General features: G+C 52.8%; 1 protein-coding gene across 1 annotated transcript; it reads left to right on the top strand.

Annotated features, from left to right (window-relative positions):
- Window positions 1–579: 579 nt before the first annotated feature.
- On the top strand, window positions 580–4,897 carry LOC128915676 (antigen-presenting glycoprotein CD1d-like). Its single transcript, XM_054216388.1, has 6 exons — window positions 580–708; window positions 1,861–2,118; window positions 3,766–4,047; window positions 4,160–4,444; window positions 4,596–4,692; window positions 4,815–4,897. Exons 1-6 carry the CDS (start codon window positions 621–623, stop codon window positions 4,819–4,821), a joined length of 1,017 nt encoding a protein of 338 aa, XP_054072363.1. The 5' UTR covers window positions 580–620; the 3' UTR covers window positions 4,822–4,897.
- Window positions 4,898–18,141: the final 13,244 nt, after the last annotated feature.

The following is an 18,141-nucleotide window of genomic DNA, read 5'->3' as shown; positions in this document are numbered from 1 at the left end:
GCAGCAGTTTTTACCCCTTCTTAAATATGCTATCGCAGAGGAACTACCAACATCGCTGACTGGCTCATCCTTGGCCAGCGGCGAGTGTGTCTTGCAGCTGTCTGGAACTGGTTCTGTTGGACATGGGGGCAGCTTCTGGCATCTTCTCCCAGAAGCCACCCCAGCAGGCTTCCTGCTACCAAAACCTTGCCGCATAAACCCAGTGCTCTCTGCCAGGGGTCTACAGAGTAAAGTCCTGGGTGTTACCATGGGAGAAGGCAAAGGCCACTATGGGCTGGACTCAGACCACATCTCCTTGGGTGCCAGGGTGCTGTTGTAGCCGGGAGGGATGCCCACTGCAGCTGACTTTGCACCCACGCAAATCCCCTGGCAGTCACAGCCACTGGCCAGAGCGTCCCAGCCCTCCACCAGCCACACCATCTCTCCCTGGGGAACACACCCAGCCAGGCCCTCCCCAAAACCTCAGCACCAGCCTCATTGGCTACAGGAGCCACGCAATGACACTGCCACTGCCAGAGCTGCACAGGCAGAGCAGCCCTGGGGAGAAGTAGGTGGTCACGGCTTCCGTGGCCCATTCCTCCTCTTGCTTCATTCGCTCCTGCACACCTGCTGCCGGCACCATGCAGCCTCCTCGCCGCCTCCTCCTCCTCCTCCTCCTCCTCCTCCTCTTTCTCCTGCTTCTTCCTGCGATGTGGGCAGATCCAGAGGGTAAGTGAGAGCCCTGCCTCACCCCGACCTGCTCCCATTGCTGCACTGCGGGACCCCACAGAGCTGGCAGGGGGTGGGCACAGACAGGCCACTGGCCCCATCATCAGTGGGACAACCCCCACCCCACAGCACCCAAAGCTGCCCCATCCTTGCCCACCTGCTTGGCATTCCCTGCCCCACACCATCCTGCCCAGCCCAGCACCACCGGCACGGGAGTTCAGCCGCCTGAGCAGCCATGGGGCAAGGGGTCCCTAAGCCAGGCCTGGGGTGCCGGGGTGCCCCCAAAGATGCCTTCCTCCTGCAAGGAGCCTGCAGGCAGCAGGCGTTCTCAGCCCTTCACGGCACAACAGCCCTGCACTGGGCTCCAACCCCTTGAGCAGGTCCCGGGCATCGCCCTTTGCCTGCAGGAGCATTTCTCTTGCATTCAAAGGGTCCCTGAATCCTCTACATTCTCCCCCTGTGAAACAAAGCTGAAAGGTTCCTCCTGCAGCTACAACCAGCCCTGCACGCCCAGCCTGTGCTTGCCATTCCAGGGGCAGGCACTCCCCACACCCTGGCCAGGGGGGCACCCACTGCTCCAAAGCAGGCTTCACTCTGCCCTGCTTATTCTGCCAGATCCTCATTCAGCGCTGCAGCATCGAACTCAGTCCCCTGCCTCCTGTTAGGGTTCACCCTTGAGCATTTCCTGGGAGCCCTAAGCAGCGGTGAAACGCCCTTCCCTCCCAGACCCCCAAGCCCCCGCAGCGTGTGCAGGTCTCCAGTGGATCCAGTTCCTGGCATGGGCACTCCTTGCCGGGGGAAGCATCAACCCAAACCGTCACCAAGGTTCCCCCTACCATCCCTGCCATGCGGCTAAGTGACAGCTTAGAGAGAGGGACAGACCCTGGGGAGGTGGGTGGATAAAAATAGGAAAGTAGAGGAGAAGCGGGGAGAGGCTGAGAGAGCCTGTCGAAGGAAACTGCAAACTGAGTAAAAACAGGGGATTTCCCCCGCCCTGCCCGTCTGCCCCATCTTGCCTTGCCTGTCCCCAGGGACACTATAAACCACCGTTCTTCCTAGGGCTGCCCACCAGCACTGGAACTGGCAGTCCCCGATCTCCTCCTTCATCCTCATGTACCCCAACGCTGCTTCCTCTCTCACCTCTCCCCACAGGCTCTTATAAACTCCGTGCTTTCCAAACCTCCATCTTCCACAACACCAGCTTTGTGGACAATTCAGCCTGGAGCACCTTGGAGGACATTGTTTTTGCTGCCCTGGAGAAATACACCTGGAACATCCTCTACCTATACCCATGGGTTTACCCATCCCTGCCTGCAGTAGAGTGGGAGAACCTCGAAAACCTGTTCAGGATTTATATGCACAACATCCCTCTGTCCCTGTCCAGTGACGCCAGGATGTTCCAGGCACCCTGTGAGTACCAGGTGCTCAGCACCTCCTCATCTATCGCAGGGAGCTGTGAGAATGAGCTCAGAGCCACCGCCAACGGCTTTCCAAAACCGGGGCTGCAGGAGGGAAGGGACTGGGGCTTCATCCTGCACCTGCAAAACCCCCGAACCACCCTGTCCTGTGCAGGGGTCACACGGGGCCATCCTGGTCCCCCACACAAACCTTGGCCGTGTTTAGCTCCACTTACACCCTCACACCAGCCGCACCTATTCCTCTCCAAGCACCCCAAATCCCACCGGAGAAGTCATCTGAGAAATGCAGTGGAGGGGCCTCTCCACTCCTGTCTGTGGGATGGGACACACAGAGCAAGCGCCTGGCCCTACAGGCTGGTGCAGTGCTGGACAACCAAGGGCAAGGTACCCTGCAGAGTGCCACAGTCCTCTTACTCGCCCAAACCCCACACCAACAACCCTTCTCAACAACACCCACCCCAACCCCGTGTCCTGTCACTCCCCCAGAGCAGTGCTTTGTGCTCGGCCAGGGCTCTCAACCCTGTTGTGGGCAGGGGGCAGCTTGAGGACAATGAGCTACAGGGTTAGGACAGGTTTCTCACACGCAGTTTCTACCGGGCGTAAAGCAGAGCAGTGACATGGGAGAATAGAATATAGAATACAGAATACAGAATATAGAACATAGAACGTAGAATGTAGACTAGTTCAGTTTAGTTCAGTTGGAAGGGACCTACAACGATCATCTAGTCCAACGGCCTGACCAATTCAGGGTTGACCAAAAGTTAATGCAAATTATTAAGGGCATTGTTCAAATGCCTCTTCAACACTGACGGGCTTGGGGCATCAACCACCTCTGTAAAGAAAAGTTTCCTCATGTCAAGTCTGAACCTACCCTGACGCAGTTTGAACCATTGTCATGCATCAAGTCCCTGGATCCCAAGGAGAAGAGATCAGCACCTCCCTCTCCACATCTCCTCCTCAGAAAGCTGTAGAGATCAATGAGGTCGTCCCTCAGCCTTCTTTTCTCCAAACTAGACAAGCCCAGGGTCCTCAGCCACTCCTCATAGGATGGGCCTTCCAGCCCCTTCATCAGCTTTGTTGCCCTCCTCTGGGTGCATTCAAGGACCTTCACATCTCTCTTAAAGGGTGGGGCCCAGAACTGCACACAGTGCTCAAGGTGAGGCCGCACCAACACTAACTACAACGTGGCAATCCCCTCTCTTGACCCGCTGGTTATACTGTGTTTGGTGCACCCCAGGATGTGGTTTGCCCTCTTGGGTCCTGCGGCTGGCTCAAACTGAACCTGCTCTTAGCCAGCACCCCCGGATACCTTTCTGCACTGTTGCTCGAAAAAGCATCGAATGCCCCCACTTTCTCTTCATCCCCGTTAGTCAGTTGACAATCTTCAACAAGTATCGGTCCAATATTTTCTTTAGACCTCTTGCTATTAATGCACTTTAAAAAAAACCCTTCTTCTTGACTGACAGCCTGAAACACTGGCCAGTTTCAGCTGTAATTGAGCTTTGGCCTTTCGTGTCTTCTCCCTGGGGAGAATGACTTGGGGTGCAGAGGGAGTGGGAAAAGGGTTGCATTCAAAGAAGCAGGTGCAATTTAGGGCTCCAGCTCCAGCTGCACTCATGATGACCATTGTTCCCCCCAGACCCCTTTGTGATCCAGTACGTGACCGGCTGCGACTTGTATCCCAATGGCTCCTATACCAAATTCTACCATGTCGCCTACAATGCCCATGATTTCCTCAACTTCAATGTGGACAAGGGCCGCTGGGAGAGACAGCAGGAGAGCGAGCTGGCGGCACAAGTTGAGGGGCAGTTCAACAACTATACCATCTTCTCTGACACCCTGCAGTACCACCTCAATGTCACCTGTGTTGACTACATGAAGAAATTCATCGAGTATGGGAAGGCATCTCTGGAGAGGCAAGGTGAGACACCCCCCCCTGACCCTGGCACGGCCACCGCAAAGCCCCCCACTCACTGGGGACAAAAGTGGTGCCCCACCAGGGCTCCCCCCACCCCTTTGCTCTCACACCCCAGAGATGCCCGTGGCCACGGTCTTCGCCCGCACGCCCAGACCAGACCAGCTCCTGCTGGTTTGCCATGTCACCGGCTTCTACCCGCGACCCATCAGCGTGGCCTGGCTGAGGGACGGCCAGGAGGTGCCACCAGGCCCGACGCTCAACACCAGCGCCATCCTGCCCAACGCCGACCTCACCTACCAGCTCCGCAGTGTCCTGGCCGTGGCCCCCCGTGATGGGCACAGCTACGCCTGCCGCGTGCGGCACCGCAGCCTGGGCACGCGCAGCCTCCTCATCCCTTGGGGTAGGTGCCACCCACGGGGATGGGGCACAGGGTGCAGACAGAGGCCCGTGGCCCCATGCAGGTGCCTGGAGGATGGTGGGTCAGGCTCCTATGGCAGCTCCAGCCATGGCCTCCTGTGCACCTGCACCTCTCTCTCTCCTCTCTCCTCCAGGCAGCTCCAAGGTAGCTCTCAGTGTCGGCATCACCATTGTGGTCCTGCTGGCCATTGCTGCAGCCCTTGCTGGGGCCATCTGGCACTACAGGCGCAGGTGAGGTCTCCTCCTCGCCCAGCTGCAGCAGCCCCATCAGCTCCAGACCATGGCAGGTGGGAGCTGCCTGGCCAGGTCTGCCTGCTCTTGTCCAGCCTCACTCACCTCCTCCTCTCCTGCAGGAGCTGAGAGCACGGGACACACCACACCAGGGATTCCCCAGTGCCACACTGGCCCCCGACATCTCCCTGATAATAAATAGCTAATTAACACCACCATGCAATGTGGAAACTCCTGGTGTGCCATGCCCAGCGCCCGCAAGCACGTGGCATCACACAGCTCCTGACCACCCCAGGACAGATGGGAAGAGCCTCAGTGCAGCGCAGGGGCATGCCTGCACCCCTCATCCAAGGGCGAACCACTGGAACAGCCCCCCAACACCAGCAGGGTGTCCCTGGCCCCAGCCCCTAATCCTGGAGGGCATCAGGCTCCCCACGAGGCAGCAGGACTCAGACATTGCCGACGCAGGCTGGGGCAGGGATGCAGCAGGGCGAAGGACCACCGTCTTCCCCCCACTCCCCCTCCTGGGGGCACGTCAGCGCCTCTGCACCAGATCCCAGGCCCTGCTGACAGCAGGCGTGGGGCCAGCACACAGCCTGGGGGCACGGGGAGCCCAGGCACGTGTCGGGCTGTGGGAACGGGGTTTGCCTCCCCCATGGGACATACCGCCACGCTGGGGCAAATCCACCCAGTTCAGTGCTGGGGGCAGCAGCACGGAGGGGACAGAGATGTCTGTGCCACGCAGGGCCAGGCTCTCTGGGCACGAGTGGCAGCAAAGGACCTTCCCATCAGGGACAGCGGAGGCAGCCCGTAGCCAGGCAGCGACCCACCCGCACCGAGGGCAGGAAAGAGGGGTCGGGTCACCCGCACCGCCCCAGGTGCCAGGGTGCCGCCGTGGCCATGGGGGACCCCACCTCTAGCCAGGCGGATGGCCTTGCTCCCACCCTAATTCCCCGAGCACTTGTGGCCACAGGCCAGGGTTCTCCAGCCCGGCCTTCCCCTCCTGCTGTGTGACCCCACGGGCCAGGGACACCCCCTCACCCGCCCACCCAGGCACTCGCCCTCACCCCCCTCCTCACCCCGCTTCCAACCCCGCCCCCGTCCCTCCCCCCACCCTCAGCACCCTTCCCTCTCGCCCCCCCACCCCCGCTCCTGGCGCTGGCTGCCTTCCTCACCCCAAACCGCCCCTTCCCACTTCCCCTTCCACAGCCCCACCCGTCCCTCCTCTGTCCCCACGGGTCCCTTCCTCCTCCCCACAAGTCCCCGTGCCCCCACCCCATGGCGCGAAGCCCAGACGGGGACTGCGCCCGAGCGTCCCGCCAATGGCGACCCGTACTGCACCGGACGTCATCAGGCACCGGGCGGACGAGGGATGAGTGTGGCGGGCGTGGGGAAGAGGGCTGCAGGAAGCCCCCCGGCCTGACCCAGACCCAGGCCCACCCCCCGGCTCCCTCCAGCAGCCCCCGGCTCCATCCAAACCCCAGCGCCCCACGACAAGCAACCCCAGGGCTTCCCCCGCTCCCTCCACCCCTTCACGCCCGCATCCAGCCCTCAGCTTCCCCCAGCACCCCGGGGCCACGGATGATCCCCGGGGGTTTCCCCTCCCGGTCCTCCTCTTTGGCTCTCTGTGTGTTCCTCCGTCCCATAGCCCAGTATCCTCTGCCAGGCAGGGGTGAAGGCAGCAGGGATGACTGCACTGCCTTTAGGTCTGCGGGGACGCCTTCCTCCCTTCCCGAGGAGCCCTGGCTCCAGCACGGGGACACCCTCCTTCCCTGAGCAGGATGAGCACAGCCCACCCTGACTGACCACGGGGCTCTCCCGCCATGGAGGACAGGCACTGCAGGCACCATGTGGGAGATCCCAGGGGCGTGGGGCAATCATGTCAGCAGTCCCTGAAACAGGTGAGCAGAGCGACAGCAGGAGAAGCTCCATGCAATTGCTCACCCTTGGAGGACAGACCAGCAGCATCTGGTCCCTGCTGCTCGCACACGTGCTCAGCGAGCTTGACTGCGACATTGGCTTCTTCAAGCAAACGTTTGGACAGATTGTGCACGCCTTCATAATCAATAGGTGATAATTTAAACTTGACCTTCTTGAACATGCCCAGCACAAGGTCCTCCAGTGCTTCCAAAAGGATGTCCTAGGAATTCACCTCTCCTGCTGTCCCATGATGAAAAAAATACCCTGGAAAAAGGCAGGACTTTAAAAATTAATTCTCTCCCAAGACCGCAGAGCTGCTTTGAGCCCTTTCCTGCAGCCCCTGCTGTTGTCCCTACATGAGGGTTCTCCGCCTGCTGTGCAAGAGCCAATCCGCACACTGCGTCGAGATACTTGGTTTTGTTCCAGTTCTGCAGAATTGGGTGCCGGCCATTTAACAACAGCCAGCACACCTCACATGTCAAACCACCCAATAGTCATAACGATAAAATACAGCTGATTGGTCATTAATGATTCATTCGCCACTCCTAACTCTACATATGCATCTAGAGCTCATTTTTAAAACGTTTCGGGAGGTTACCTCATTAGCATGCTCATTATTCACAAAGGGGGATGTATTTTAGCATCATAATTACCCAAGGTTAGTTCGGAATACGCTCTTGGCTCAAATTTGGTCCAGAAGTTCTCATTTTGCTGTCTTATGTCTAAGTCAGCAACTGCAAAAGAACACGTAAGACACATTTGTTCCGTTTCACAGCCTAGTCAAGGTTAAGTACATTCCTCGATGCCTCAACCATGTCCCCACCCAAACTTCTTGATCAACTTCTAACTTTGTTCTTTAGACATCACTGCCTCAGTGGAAGGGCTGACGCACGGAGTCAGGCTGTGATGGAGCTGCAGCAGCACCCCGCCATGCCATGCATATAAACCAGAGAGAGGAGCACCCAAGGAACCTCCGGGTCCTTCTGCAGGGACAGTCACTGTGGCAGGGCCGGGGCTGTACCCTCCATGTTTCTGGAGGCCGCGCTTAGCCCAGGAATAGCAGCGTGTCTCTAGGACCCTTACATACAGCATCTTTCCCAGCCAAGGGGCAGCAGCAGTGCTCGGGGAGCCTTGAACACAGCAGCATGCCAATCAGCCAGGAGAGCGGTGGGGATCAGAGACACGTGCCCAGAGCAGTGGGGCTCCAGTCGCGCACAGCATTCCCACTGACAGTACACCAGCCAGGCCCTGGGGTGCAGGCACACGGCTGTGTGCTCAACCTGTGTGCTCACTGGTGGAGCTCCATGGAGCAGTGGCTCCATCCCCAGGAGGCTGCAGCCCTCACCCAAAGCAGCATTCCTCCCTGGGGTAGCCCTGGGCATGCTGGCTCACAGCAGTGGAACCAGGCACGGCGCACCAGAGGGGCTTGGGGATGCACACCCCCAGCAGCGTTCGTTTCCATCATGGGAGCACCGGCGGGATTCAGAGCCCTCGTACACAGAAGCTCTCCCATCCCTGCAAGGCAAGATGGCTCGAGGACTTTGCATTGCATATCGTTTTCCTCAACAACACTGCAACAGCAGGCCTCAGGAAGCCTCAGTGATCCCATCAGCATGAGACCAGTGGTGACTGAGGACCTGGGGACTGGCTTGTGCAGGTGATTGCGATGTCACTGGTGGGTGAGCAGCTGATAGGTCAGGTGTGGGAACTTGGCTTGTGAAGGTTCTTGTGGTGTCACTGGTGGGTGAGCAGCTGATAGGTCAGGTGTGGGAACTTGGCTTGTGAAGGTTCTTGTGATGTCACTGGTGGGTGAGCAGCTAAGAGGGCAGGAGCAAGCCCCTACCTCGTGTCATGCTTATGAGGTCACTGACGGATGAGTAGCTTTTAGAGCAGGAGCAGGCGCCTGGCTTTTGTAGATGCTTGTGAGTTCACCAGTGGCTGAGTAGATGATAAGAGCAGGCCCCGGCTTGGGCGGGTTCTTGCGAGGTCACTGGTGGCTGAGGAGCTTTGCAGGTTGGGAGAACTCTTGCATGTCCGCTTCCAGTCTGGCCACTTCTGCAGGTGCGGTAATTCTGCAGGAATCCCATTTCTTATACCAATGCTTGGGGAAATTTTTATTGTACCTCTTGCGGTGAATTAAACACACTTTTGTTCTTAAGTTTAGAAAGATTTAATGAGCAATGCATTGGACAGAGTCCTACCACCTTAAGCTGTTCCACAAGGAACAACCCTGCCTTAAAGACGCTTGTGTGCATGTCTCAGCACTTATCATGAAAGGCCTAACAAATGCAAAAAATACGCTGCCTTTTTCAAGCTGGTTCAGTGCAACATTGCTTTGGGCAGTGTGCCTGCGGATCCCAGTTTGACGCTTCAAAGCCACCTTGGGTCAAAGCTTATCCTACAGCAACCAAATTCTATTTCGTACTGTCCAATACCCTAAATGTGTAATTGTCATTGCAGACTTGCCGATCAGAGTGTTCCTTTCAAATCTGGAAAAATGCTTTTTGCATCAAAATTTATCATATTTTCAGGACTGAATTAATGACTATCTCTCCTGAACTGGAAGGAATGCAGGGACTTGACTGGGGTAGTCCTGCACGACCCATTACAGGAGACAACACCAAGCAGCTGTGATTCTGGCTGGCCGTGGAGAGAAGCAAACGCTATGGATGCAAATGGGCTCGTAGAGATGGGCTGTGTCCTTGGAGGCAAGTCTCTGTCTCCAGGATGCTCTGCTGTCTGCTCAGAGTATGCAGGGAAGGACCTGATGGCTTTCCCTGCGCAGCATTTAGCTCTGATCGCTCTCCGTGTGGATTGTGTCTTGTCCTCAGCCAGGCGTGCAGTAGCTTTCAGATGAGGAATGGGACTATTCCAGGGCAAAGCGAACAATCGGGATCCCAAGCCCGTGGCGTTCAAGACAATCAGGCGAAAATGTGCTCTTAGAGCTGTCCGCATTGTGGAATAAATACTAAATTGGCTAAAAATACAAAAGTACAGCATTGTTCACACCTTAAGGAAAAGTATAAAATCAAGAGGCTTCTGAGGTAGAAAACAGCTGCAGCTGGCATGAAGGACACAACATCTGTGGTTCCCTGATAAGCTACATGAGGTACGGGGCAGGATGCCATTATTCCGCGGCTTTACCTAATGATGTATAGCGGATACGGGAATGGGATGATACCATGAAACAGATAAGCTGCCAATTAGCTGCCCACTCGATACTCGGAGCCAACATTTTGTCAAATTTTGATGAAATGCTGTCCTTTGTGCGAACTTTGCTCATTTTAATGTCATTATAATACCAAAACACACCTCCATCCCGAAGGCTACCCGCCTCCAAGGTGCGACCAGTCCTCCTTGAGTCTGCGCCCTGAATTTCTCGTAAACTATACCTTTAATTGTGAAGCGAGAGAAATTTACACCAATCATAGTAAAAGTATGTATGACTAAAGTCACTCAAACTCCACCTTGAAGATAACAAATAGTATAAAAATAGCCCGAGGGAGGGGGGATACCCAGGGAAGACACCATCGCGAAGAATTCCATCGCTGATTTCCAGGATCAGTCGATGGGCTGAGCCTCTCTTCCCCCCCATAGGGACGCCTTTGGGTAAGACTTAGATTATACCGAGTGTTTTCTTGGGGACTTAGAAATTTCTCTAGAGAATCTCTTTCCTACATTTAGAGCCAGGCTGTATCTTTTATAACTTTGTCGCGCGTTTTGTATATGTCACCATACTTTCATTTGCACGTGCTTTGCAGACAGTGTCTTTATCACTGGCAATCCTAAGAACCTATAAATCTGTTGTTTAGATAAACTGCACTTTTTTTAAAGTAGCTAGTCGTTTTGGTTTCTCACTGAACGCGACCAAAGACGGGAGAGTGGCCGTGCTGGTTCATGAGCACGACTAGGCTGAAGGTGCAGTCCACTGTTAGTGTATCCAAATCGTAACAGTTTAATATATTAAACGTGACTGGACTGATAGTGGTGATCTGGGCATCACTCAGAACTTAAACCCAGCCGCACCCGGCCTCCCGCCTCGGTGAGGAGTGTTAGAACGCAAGGGGGTTTATCTTCTGCCAAAACCGCTTTGCCCCTTTTCACGCAACACGCATTGCTTACAATTTTGGTTCCAGTGCTCTCGTGTAGTTCTAATCTTGCAATGTTTTTGCTGCAGCATAGACATTAAATCGAGAAAGAAGGTCTTCCTCACCCACGCGCAGCCCTTCCCCACAGCTCAAGGTGAACAAACAAACTGGTCGGAAGGCGCAGATGGGGTTCGAACCCCTGATCTTCAGTTTATGAACTGCCCTCTGCTTGGGGGAAAGAAGGAGCAAGGGGGGCACTTTCAGAGTGATGGCGCTTGTCTCCTGGAATCACCGCTCTGCGTGATGGAGCCCTGCTTTCCTGGAGATGGCTGAACGCCTGCCTGCTGATGGGAAGCAGTGAATTAATTCCTTATCTTGCTTTGCTTGCACATGCAGCTTTTGCTTTACCTATTAAACTGTCTTTACCTCAACCCACGAGTTTTTCCACTTTTCTCCTTCTGACGCTTCTCCCCATCCCCCTAGGTGGCAGTGAGCTAGCGGGTGCGTAGGGCTGAGCTGCCGGCCGGGGCTAAAGCCAAACGGTGTCTGTCTCTGTCCTGTGTTTGGACTAGGAGTGCTTTAGAAAGGAGCTTTCTGCTGGGATCTGTGCAGCTCATAGCCCAGGATAGCTGCGTCTGTGACTACCACACAGGTTTCACTCTGTCAAGCCAAGCTGTGATACAAGGGCTTTGGTCTCCCCTGTGTCCCGAGCAAAGCCAGAAATAGCGTTATATGATCAAGCTCCGGTGGGACATAGAGGAAGCTTGTAAGGAAACCATTGTGTCCTGCCGTGTAGGCTTTGAACTAGCCCTGGTGAAAAAGCTGACCAGCAGATTGTCACGAGAGGACGCTCGGGATGCAAGGGCATGTGTTTCCCAGAGCTCGCTTGCCTGGTGGGACGTGTGCTTTGGTGGTCCCATGCCAAAAGAACGTGGACTGCACAGCAAGGCATTTATAGATGTATCTCTTGTGCTTCCCAGTGGAATAATCACCTAAGGCAGAGGAGACCGGCGCAGAAGCAGTGAAGTTCTGGCCTTTTTCTCAAGCCAAGGAGGCAATTTCACCAGGAGATGGCTCTCCTTAACAGCTGCAGGCAGCTGCCAGCTGTCTGAAAACATTGCAGCTCTTTCCAGGGGTGAGCTGATTGTTTTGTACCCGCTAATGGAAGGCAAAAAGAAAGCATGTTTCTCTTGGCTGAATGAATGGCTGGAGAAATGTTACTCACGTGGACAGGGGCGATCTTGGTGTTTGTCTTCGGAAGTCTGCAGATGGGATATGCTGGAGCCACATCCTCCCCATTCCTGGTCACGGAGGGCTTCACACTGTCACGAGGACCCAGAGAGCAGATGTCTTCCGCGGGACGTTTTGCCCCTTTAACCTGTGTAAGTGGCGGCTTTGGTTTTGGAGGGACTGTGATTCAGGTAAGCTAGGAAGAAAAGCATGTGAAAGGACACCTGCATGCAACTGCATATTTAAAGCTCCTTTGTAACTGAAGGAGTTTGAATTTCCAGCCTCATGAAATTCCCTTCATGGGTGACTTTTTCCTCCATGAATAATATACGTGAGTTACACGGTGCCTTGTAGTGCCAAAGAGTAAAATGCTAAGCACGAAAGGTTTTGCAACTGCATTGCTAAATTATCTTGAAAAGAAAGTGGCTCTCCTGCCAGCAGGGTTCCTGAAACAACAATGGAGGCACTAAATAGTTAATGGTAATATCAACAATATTTTATTGTGCTGAAGTATTCTAACCCCATAAGTAGCAGCTAAGCTGACTTGAAGCAAATGTAAAGAACGATTCTGTGATTATTTTCCTTTTTTTCTTTTCCAGGAGTCCAGATAGGAAGATCCCCAGCAAATGCTGCACAGTCACTAGCTGTTATCGATAGGAAAATGGCACCTTCCTAGCCACGGCAAAGCAGAGCTTCATAATGAAATAAAGTCCGTGTGTGCCACAGAATATCTCAAGTTGGAAGGGACCCCTAAGGACCATCTAGTCCAACTCCCCACTCCTCGTAGGACTGCCTAAAACTAAACCACATGACTAAGTCTTGTCCAGACACCCGGTGAACTCTGACAGGCTTGGTGCCATGACCACTTCCCTGGGAAGCCTGTCCCAGTGACTGACCACCCTCTCAGTGAAGAACTTTTTCCCAATGTCCAATCTGAACTTCCTCTGACAGAGCTCCTTTCCATTTCCTCGTGTCCTGTCGCTGGTCACCAGAGAGGAGATCAGCAGGAGATCAGCACCACAGCACCACCCCCTCCGCTGCCCTCCTTGAGGACGGTGTAGACTCTGATGAGGGCACCCCTCAGCCTTCTCTTCTCCAAGATGAACAACCCAAGTCACCTCGGCTGCTCCTTGGAAGTCTTGCCCTGCAGACCTTTCACCATCTTGGTGACCCTCCTCTGGACACACTCTGGTATTTTGGTGCCCTTCTTATATTGAGGTGCCCAAAACTGCACCTCATACTCGAGGTGGGGCTGCATTAGTGCAGCGTAGAGTGGGATGATCACCTGCCTCGACTGGCTCACGATATTGTGCTTGATGCACCCCAGGACACCGTTGGCCCCTTTGGCTGCCAGGGCACACTGTTGACTCCAATCCAACTTGCCATCAACCCAAACCCCAGATCTCTTTCTGTGGGGCTGCTCTCCAGGTTCTTGTCCCCCAGTTTGTATGTGTAACCAGGATTACCCTTTTCCAGGTGGAGAATCCGGCTCTTGCTCTTGTTAAATTTCATACAGCTGGTGATTGCCCAGCTGTCTAGTCTATCCAGATCTCTCTGTAAGGTCTCTCTACCCTCCAGGGATTCCACAGCTCCCCGTAGTTTAGGATGATTTGCAAACTGACTTAACCTACATTTGACTCCTGTATCCAGATCATTTATAAAAACTTTAAAGACCACTGGCCCTAAAATGGACCCCTGGGGAGCCCCACTGATGACTGGCTGCCAGGGTTAGGGTTTGGGTTAGGGTTACCTGATGTAACCCCATTTACTATAACTCTTTGAGCCCAACCCATCAGCCAATTGCTCACTCAATGTATTATGGACTTGTCTAGCCATGCACCGAATATTTTGTCCAGAAGGATACTGTGAGAGACAGTATCAAAAGCTTTGCTAAAATCCAAAAAACCGACGTTTTCTGGCTTCCATTGGTCAACGAGGTGTGTGACCTTGTCATAAAAAGGAAATTAAGTTCATTAAACAGGACTTTCCCTGCATGAACCCGTGCTCACTATGACCAATGACTGCGTTGTGTCTCAAGTGTTCTTCAATAACTCCCAAAATAACCTTCTCCATGACTTTACCAGGCACTGAAGTGGAACTGACAGGCCTGTAATTACCAGGGTCTTCCTTCTTTCCCCTTTTGAAAACTGGGACAACATTTGCCAGCTTCAAGTCGACTGGCACCTCTCCAGACTCCCAAGACCACTGAAAAATAAAGGAGAGAGGTCCCCCTATAACATCCACCATCTCTTTCAGTACCCTGGGATGAATTCCATCGGGCACCATATGCACCAATGCACACCCAGCTAAAGCAGCAAGTCTTGAACAAGTTCAGGGTCAGCTGAGAGTTTATCATCCCCCCAGTCACGGTCTTCCAACACAGGGCTCCACAGGTCCCAGGGCCCATCATTACTGTTAAAGACAGAGGCAAAGAAAGCATTAAACATCTCTGCTTTGTCTATGTCCCTAGGCACGTGAGGTGACCCCACACAACTTCATCAAGTAACAGACCAATGTTTTTTCTTATCTTCCTTTTGCTGTTAACATATTTTTAAAAGCCCTTTTTGTTTTCCTTCACAGTGCTGGCCAGCTTGAATTCTAATTGAGCTTTGGCTGCACAAATTTTCTCCCTGCAGCAAAGTGACCAGCATTCATGGACCCCATTAACTTCAAAAGCATATTCCCAGGGGTCCTTACTAACCAGCTCCTTCAGCAGCCCCGAGTCTGCTCTCATATATCCAGGGACAAAGTTTTGCTGGCAGTTTTTCTCCCATCACCAACAATTTGAAACTCAGCTACTTCATGGTCACTGTGACCAAGACAGCCCCCAGTCACCACTTCCCCCATGGGTGCCTCGCTGTTTACAAACAACAAATCTAGGAGGGCACCTTTCCTAGTCAGCTCCCTTAATACCTGCACCAAGAAGTCATCTGCAATGTGCTTCAGGAATTTCCTGGGCCTGTTTGTGTCCGCAGTATGCTATTCCCAGTTGACAACTGGGAAGTTAAAATCACCCATAAGGACAAGGGCAGCTGATCTAGAGATATCCCTTAATTCCTTGTAGAATAATTCAACAGTGCTGTTGTCCTGTCTATGTGGTCGATAGTAGACTCCCACAACAACATCTGCTTTATTTGCTTTCCCCTTAATCCTTACCCAGAGACTCTCAACCATGTCATTGCCAACTGCAAGTGCCATACAATCCAACCCCTGCCTTACATCCAGCGCCACCTCCCCCGACGTTGCCTGCCTTGCCTATCCTCCCTGAAGAGCCTATAACCATCCAGCACAGCAACCCTGCCAGAGAACTCATCCCACCAGGTTTTGCTAATGCCAATGGTGTCATAGCTCCGTAACCAGGCCAACGCTTCTTGCTTCTCTTGTTTATTCCTCATGCTGCACACATTAGTATAGAGGCATTTCAAATGTGCTCTGGTGTAGTCAGCACATTGTGGACCAGGCTGAAGGCCCTCGCTAGCACACTGTCCCTCAAACATTGATGTGTCGCCCCCAGGCTTATCTCTAGCGAGCCTGGTTTTACCTCTTCCCTCCCTTCAAATCTAGTTTAAAGCTTTTTCAATGATCCCTGCTAACCCTTGTGCAAAGATCCTTTTCCCCCATTGAGAAAGGTGTACCCTGTCTGTAGCCTGCAGGCCTGCTGTCGTGTAGACATGATCAAAAAACCCAAAATTCTATCAGTGAGCCCAGTCATGGAGCCAGGGATTGATCAGCTGGATCTTCTTATTTCTTCCCTCTTTGTTCCCTGCAAATGGAAGGATAGAGGAAAAGACTACTTGTGCTCTTGATCCCTTAACCAGTCATTCCAAGGTCCTGAAATCTCTTTCGATTGCCCTCAGACTTATTGCAACACCATCACTGCTTACATGAAAAAGCAATAATGGATAATCATCTGAGGGCTGTGCCAGGGTAGGAAGTTTTCTCGTCACATCTTTAACCTGGGCCCCAGGGAGGCAGCAGACTTCCCTAAGAAGTGTGTCAGGCCGACATATGTATTATCTTTATACAACTTATGTTTCATATGTATTATGAAAGTAATTTTAATAATATGTAGTCAGGAAATTGAAACTTTACTCCTATTGCAAAGAAGAAGAAAACGATGAGGTGGGAGCAACAAGTTAAGTGCAAAGATGCAAGACAAGATTCGTCCTGTGAAAGCCTTTGTTTAATTTCACACGCAAGGGAGTTATACAGTCAGGCCTGTCTTTAGCTGTCTGGAGAGCAATGGCTCTTGATCTTGAGCACCGAGGCTGACCCCAGCTCCCCACAGCAGAACTGAGCAGAGGCATTTCTGAGTTCCCCTGGTGCATCTGTCCTGAGCGCTGAACAGGCAAACTACCCAGCCTGGGTGCGGCAGTGGCGTTTTGAGTAGCAAGGTGTTAAGGGGCAGCTGAGGTTCCTCCTTCCTTCCTTCCTTCCTTCCTTCCTTCCTTCCTTCCTTCCTTCCTTCCTTCCTTCCTTCCTTCCTTCCTTCCTCCCTCCCTCCCTCCCTTCCTCTTTGTTGTCTGAACAGTCATGAAGTCTGACAACATATTATAAACAAAGCTTTATTGAGGGCAGTAAAAAAGAGGATCAACAATGCGCGCATTGTTGATCCTCTTTCTTACTGCCCTCAATAAAGCCACTCACCCAGTCACCAATAGTAAACACAAGATCACAAACGATGGCTGCAGTGGACTGCCAGGTACATAGAATCATAGAATCACAAAATGGTTTGGGTTGGAAGGGACCTTCAAAGATCACCTAGTTGAACGCCCCTGCCTTGGGCAGGGACATCTTCCACTAGACCAGGTTGCTCAAAGTCCCATCCAACCTGATCTTGAACACTTCCAATGATGGGAAGTGTGCGCTTCCACTGAGCCCAGGCTGCCACCAATTTTGACTTCTCTAATTAGTTCGTCTGTGTTGGTAACACAGATCCAGTTATGCTTCTTCTCTCGTTGGGCTGTCATATCAACTGGATTAAGAAAGTATCCTCGATGTATTCCCAAGGATCTCCTGGACTGCTTACAGCTTGCTGTGGTGCTTTTCCAGCAGATGTCAGGGGGATTAAAAACTCACCTTTTTAGAGGAACATGCCATAATTCCTTTTAGACTTTTCACAGGTGTTTCCTATTGGTTTCTAATACATCAGCAGCCCTTAGCTCTTTGTAACTACTCAAAACTCCATACCCTCCCCCCACAAAATCTAGTTTAAAGCTCCCCTTATAGGTCTGGCCGGCTTGTTGGCAAAGACCCTCTTGCCCCGCTTGGTCAAGTGAATCCCGTCAGCTCCCAACAGATCTGGCTTCTGAAAGGTAGATTCATGATCGTAGAAACCAAATTCTTGAGTATGGCACCAGCCATGCAGCTGAGCATTCACCTGTTCAATTTGTCTCTTCCTTCCTGATCCCCTTACTCTGACTAGGAGGATGGAGAATACCACCTATGCCCTGATCCTTTCAACATTGCTCTCTTTGAATGGTTTTAAGTTGCCTTGTTGCAGTGTCATTAAACCCTACATGGAACAGTAGGAGCAAATGATAATCTGTAGGGTTCACCAGGCTTGGAAGTGAACTGCGAATGTGAATGAGAGGTCTTTCTAGGCAGCAAACTTCTCTAGAAAAACTGTCTGGACAGCAAATGGGTGCTTTGTTGCCTCTCAGCAAGGAATCTGCAATTGCTAACACTTTAACATGCTTTTCTGGTAGCACTGGTTCTAAGGCAGATGGGTGGATGGATCAACTTTGTACAGTCAGTTTTTCCTGGATCCTGTCCATTGCTCATGTGCTCTTCATTCTCCAACACCAGAGCCTCCTACCTGTTACAGAGGGGCACTTCAGGGGGAGGGGGAAGGGTCTTTCTGTTCTGAGCAGAAACAAGGTACCTGTCTCCTCCATCTCATGAATTACTTGTGTCAGTCAGCTTGAGGTTGATTTCGGGTTTACCTTCCCCTTGCACAGCCTTAAGACTGTCACTCAGCCTGGGACAGTGAACAATACCGCGTATCAGTCTCCTGTTCGCATTCCCAGATGTACTGCGTCGCCTGTTGAGCTTCTCTTGTAACGTAGCCACTTGTTTGAAGAATTCTTCTAGCTGGGCACACTTGCAGGTGTGACTGCTGCCTTCAGGTAGCAAAGGTAGAGAAGCCTTACAGAGAGATCTTGAGATATAAGAGCACTGAGCAATCATCAACCATATGGAATTTAACAAG

This window comes from Rissa tridactyla, chromosome 10 (genome assembly GCF_028500815.1).
Source record: "Rissa tridactyla isolate bRisTri1 chromosome 10, bRisTri1.patW.cur.20221130, whole genome shotgun sequence".
Classification (NCBI taxonomy): domain Eukaryota; kingdom Metazoa; phylum Chordata; class Aves; order Charadriiformes; family Laridae; genus Rissa; species Rissa tridactyla.
Note: the sequence above shows the minus strand (reverse complement) of the source record. Positions and strands in the feature narration are given on the sequence as shown.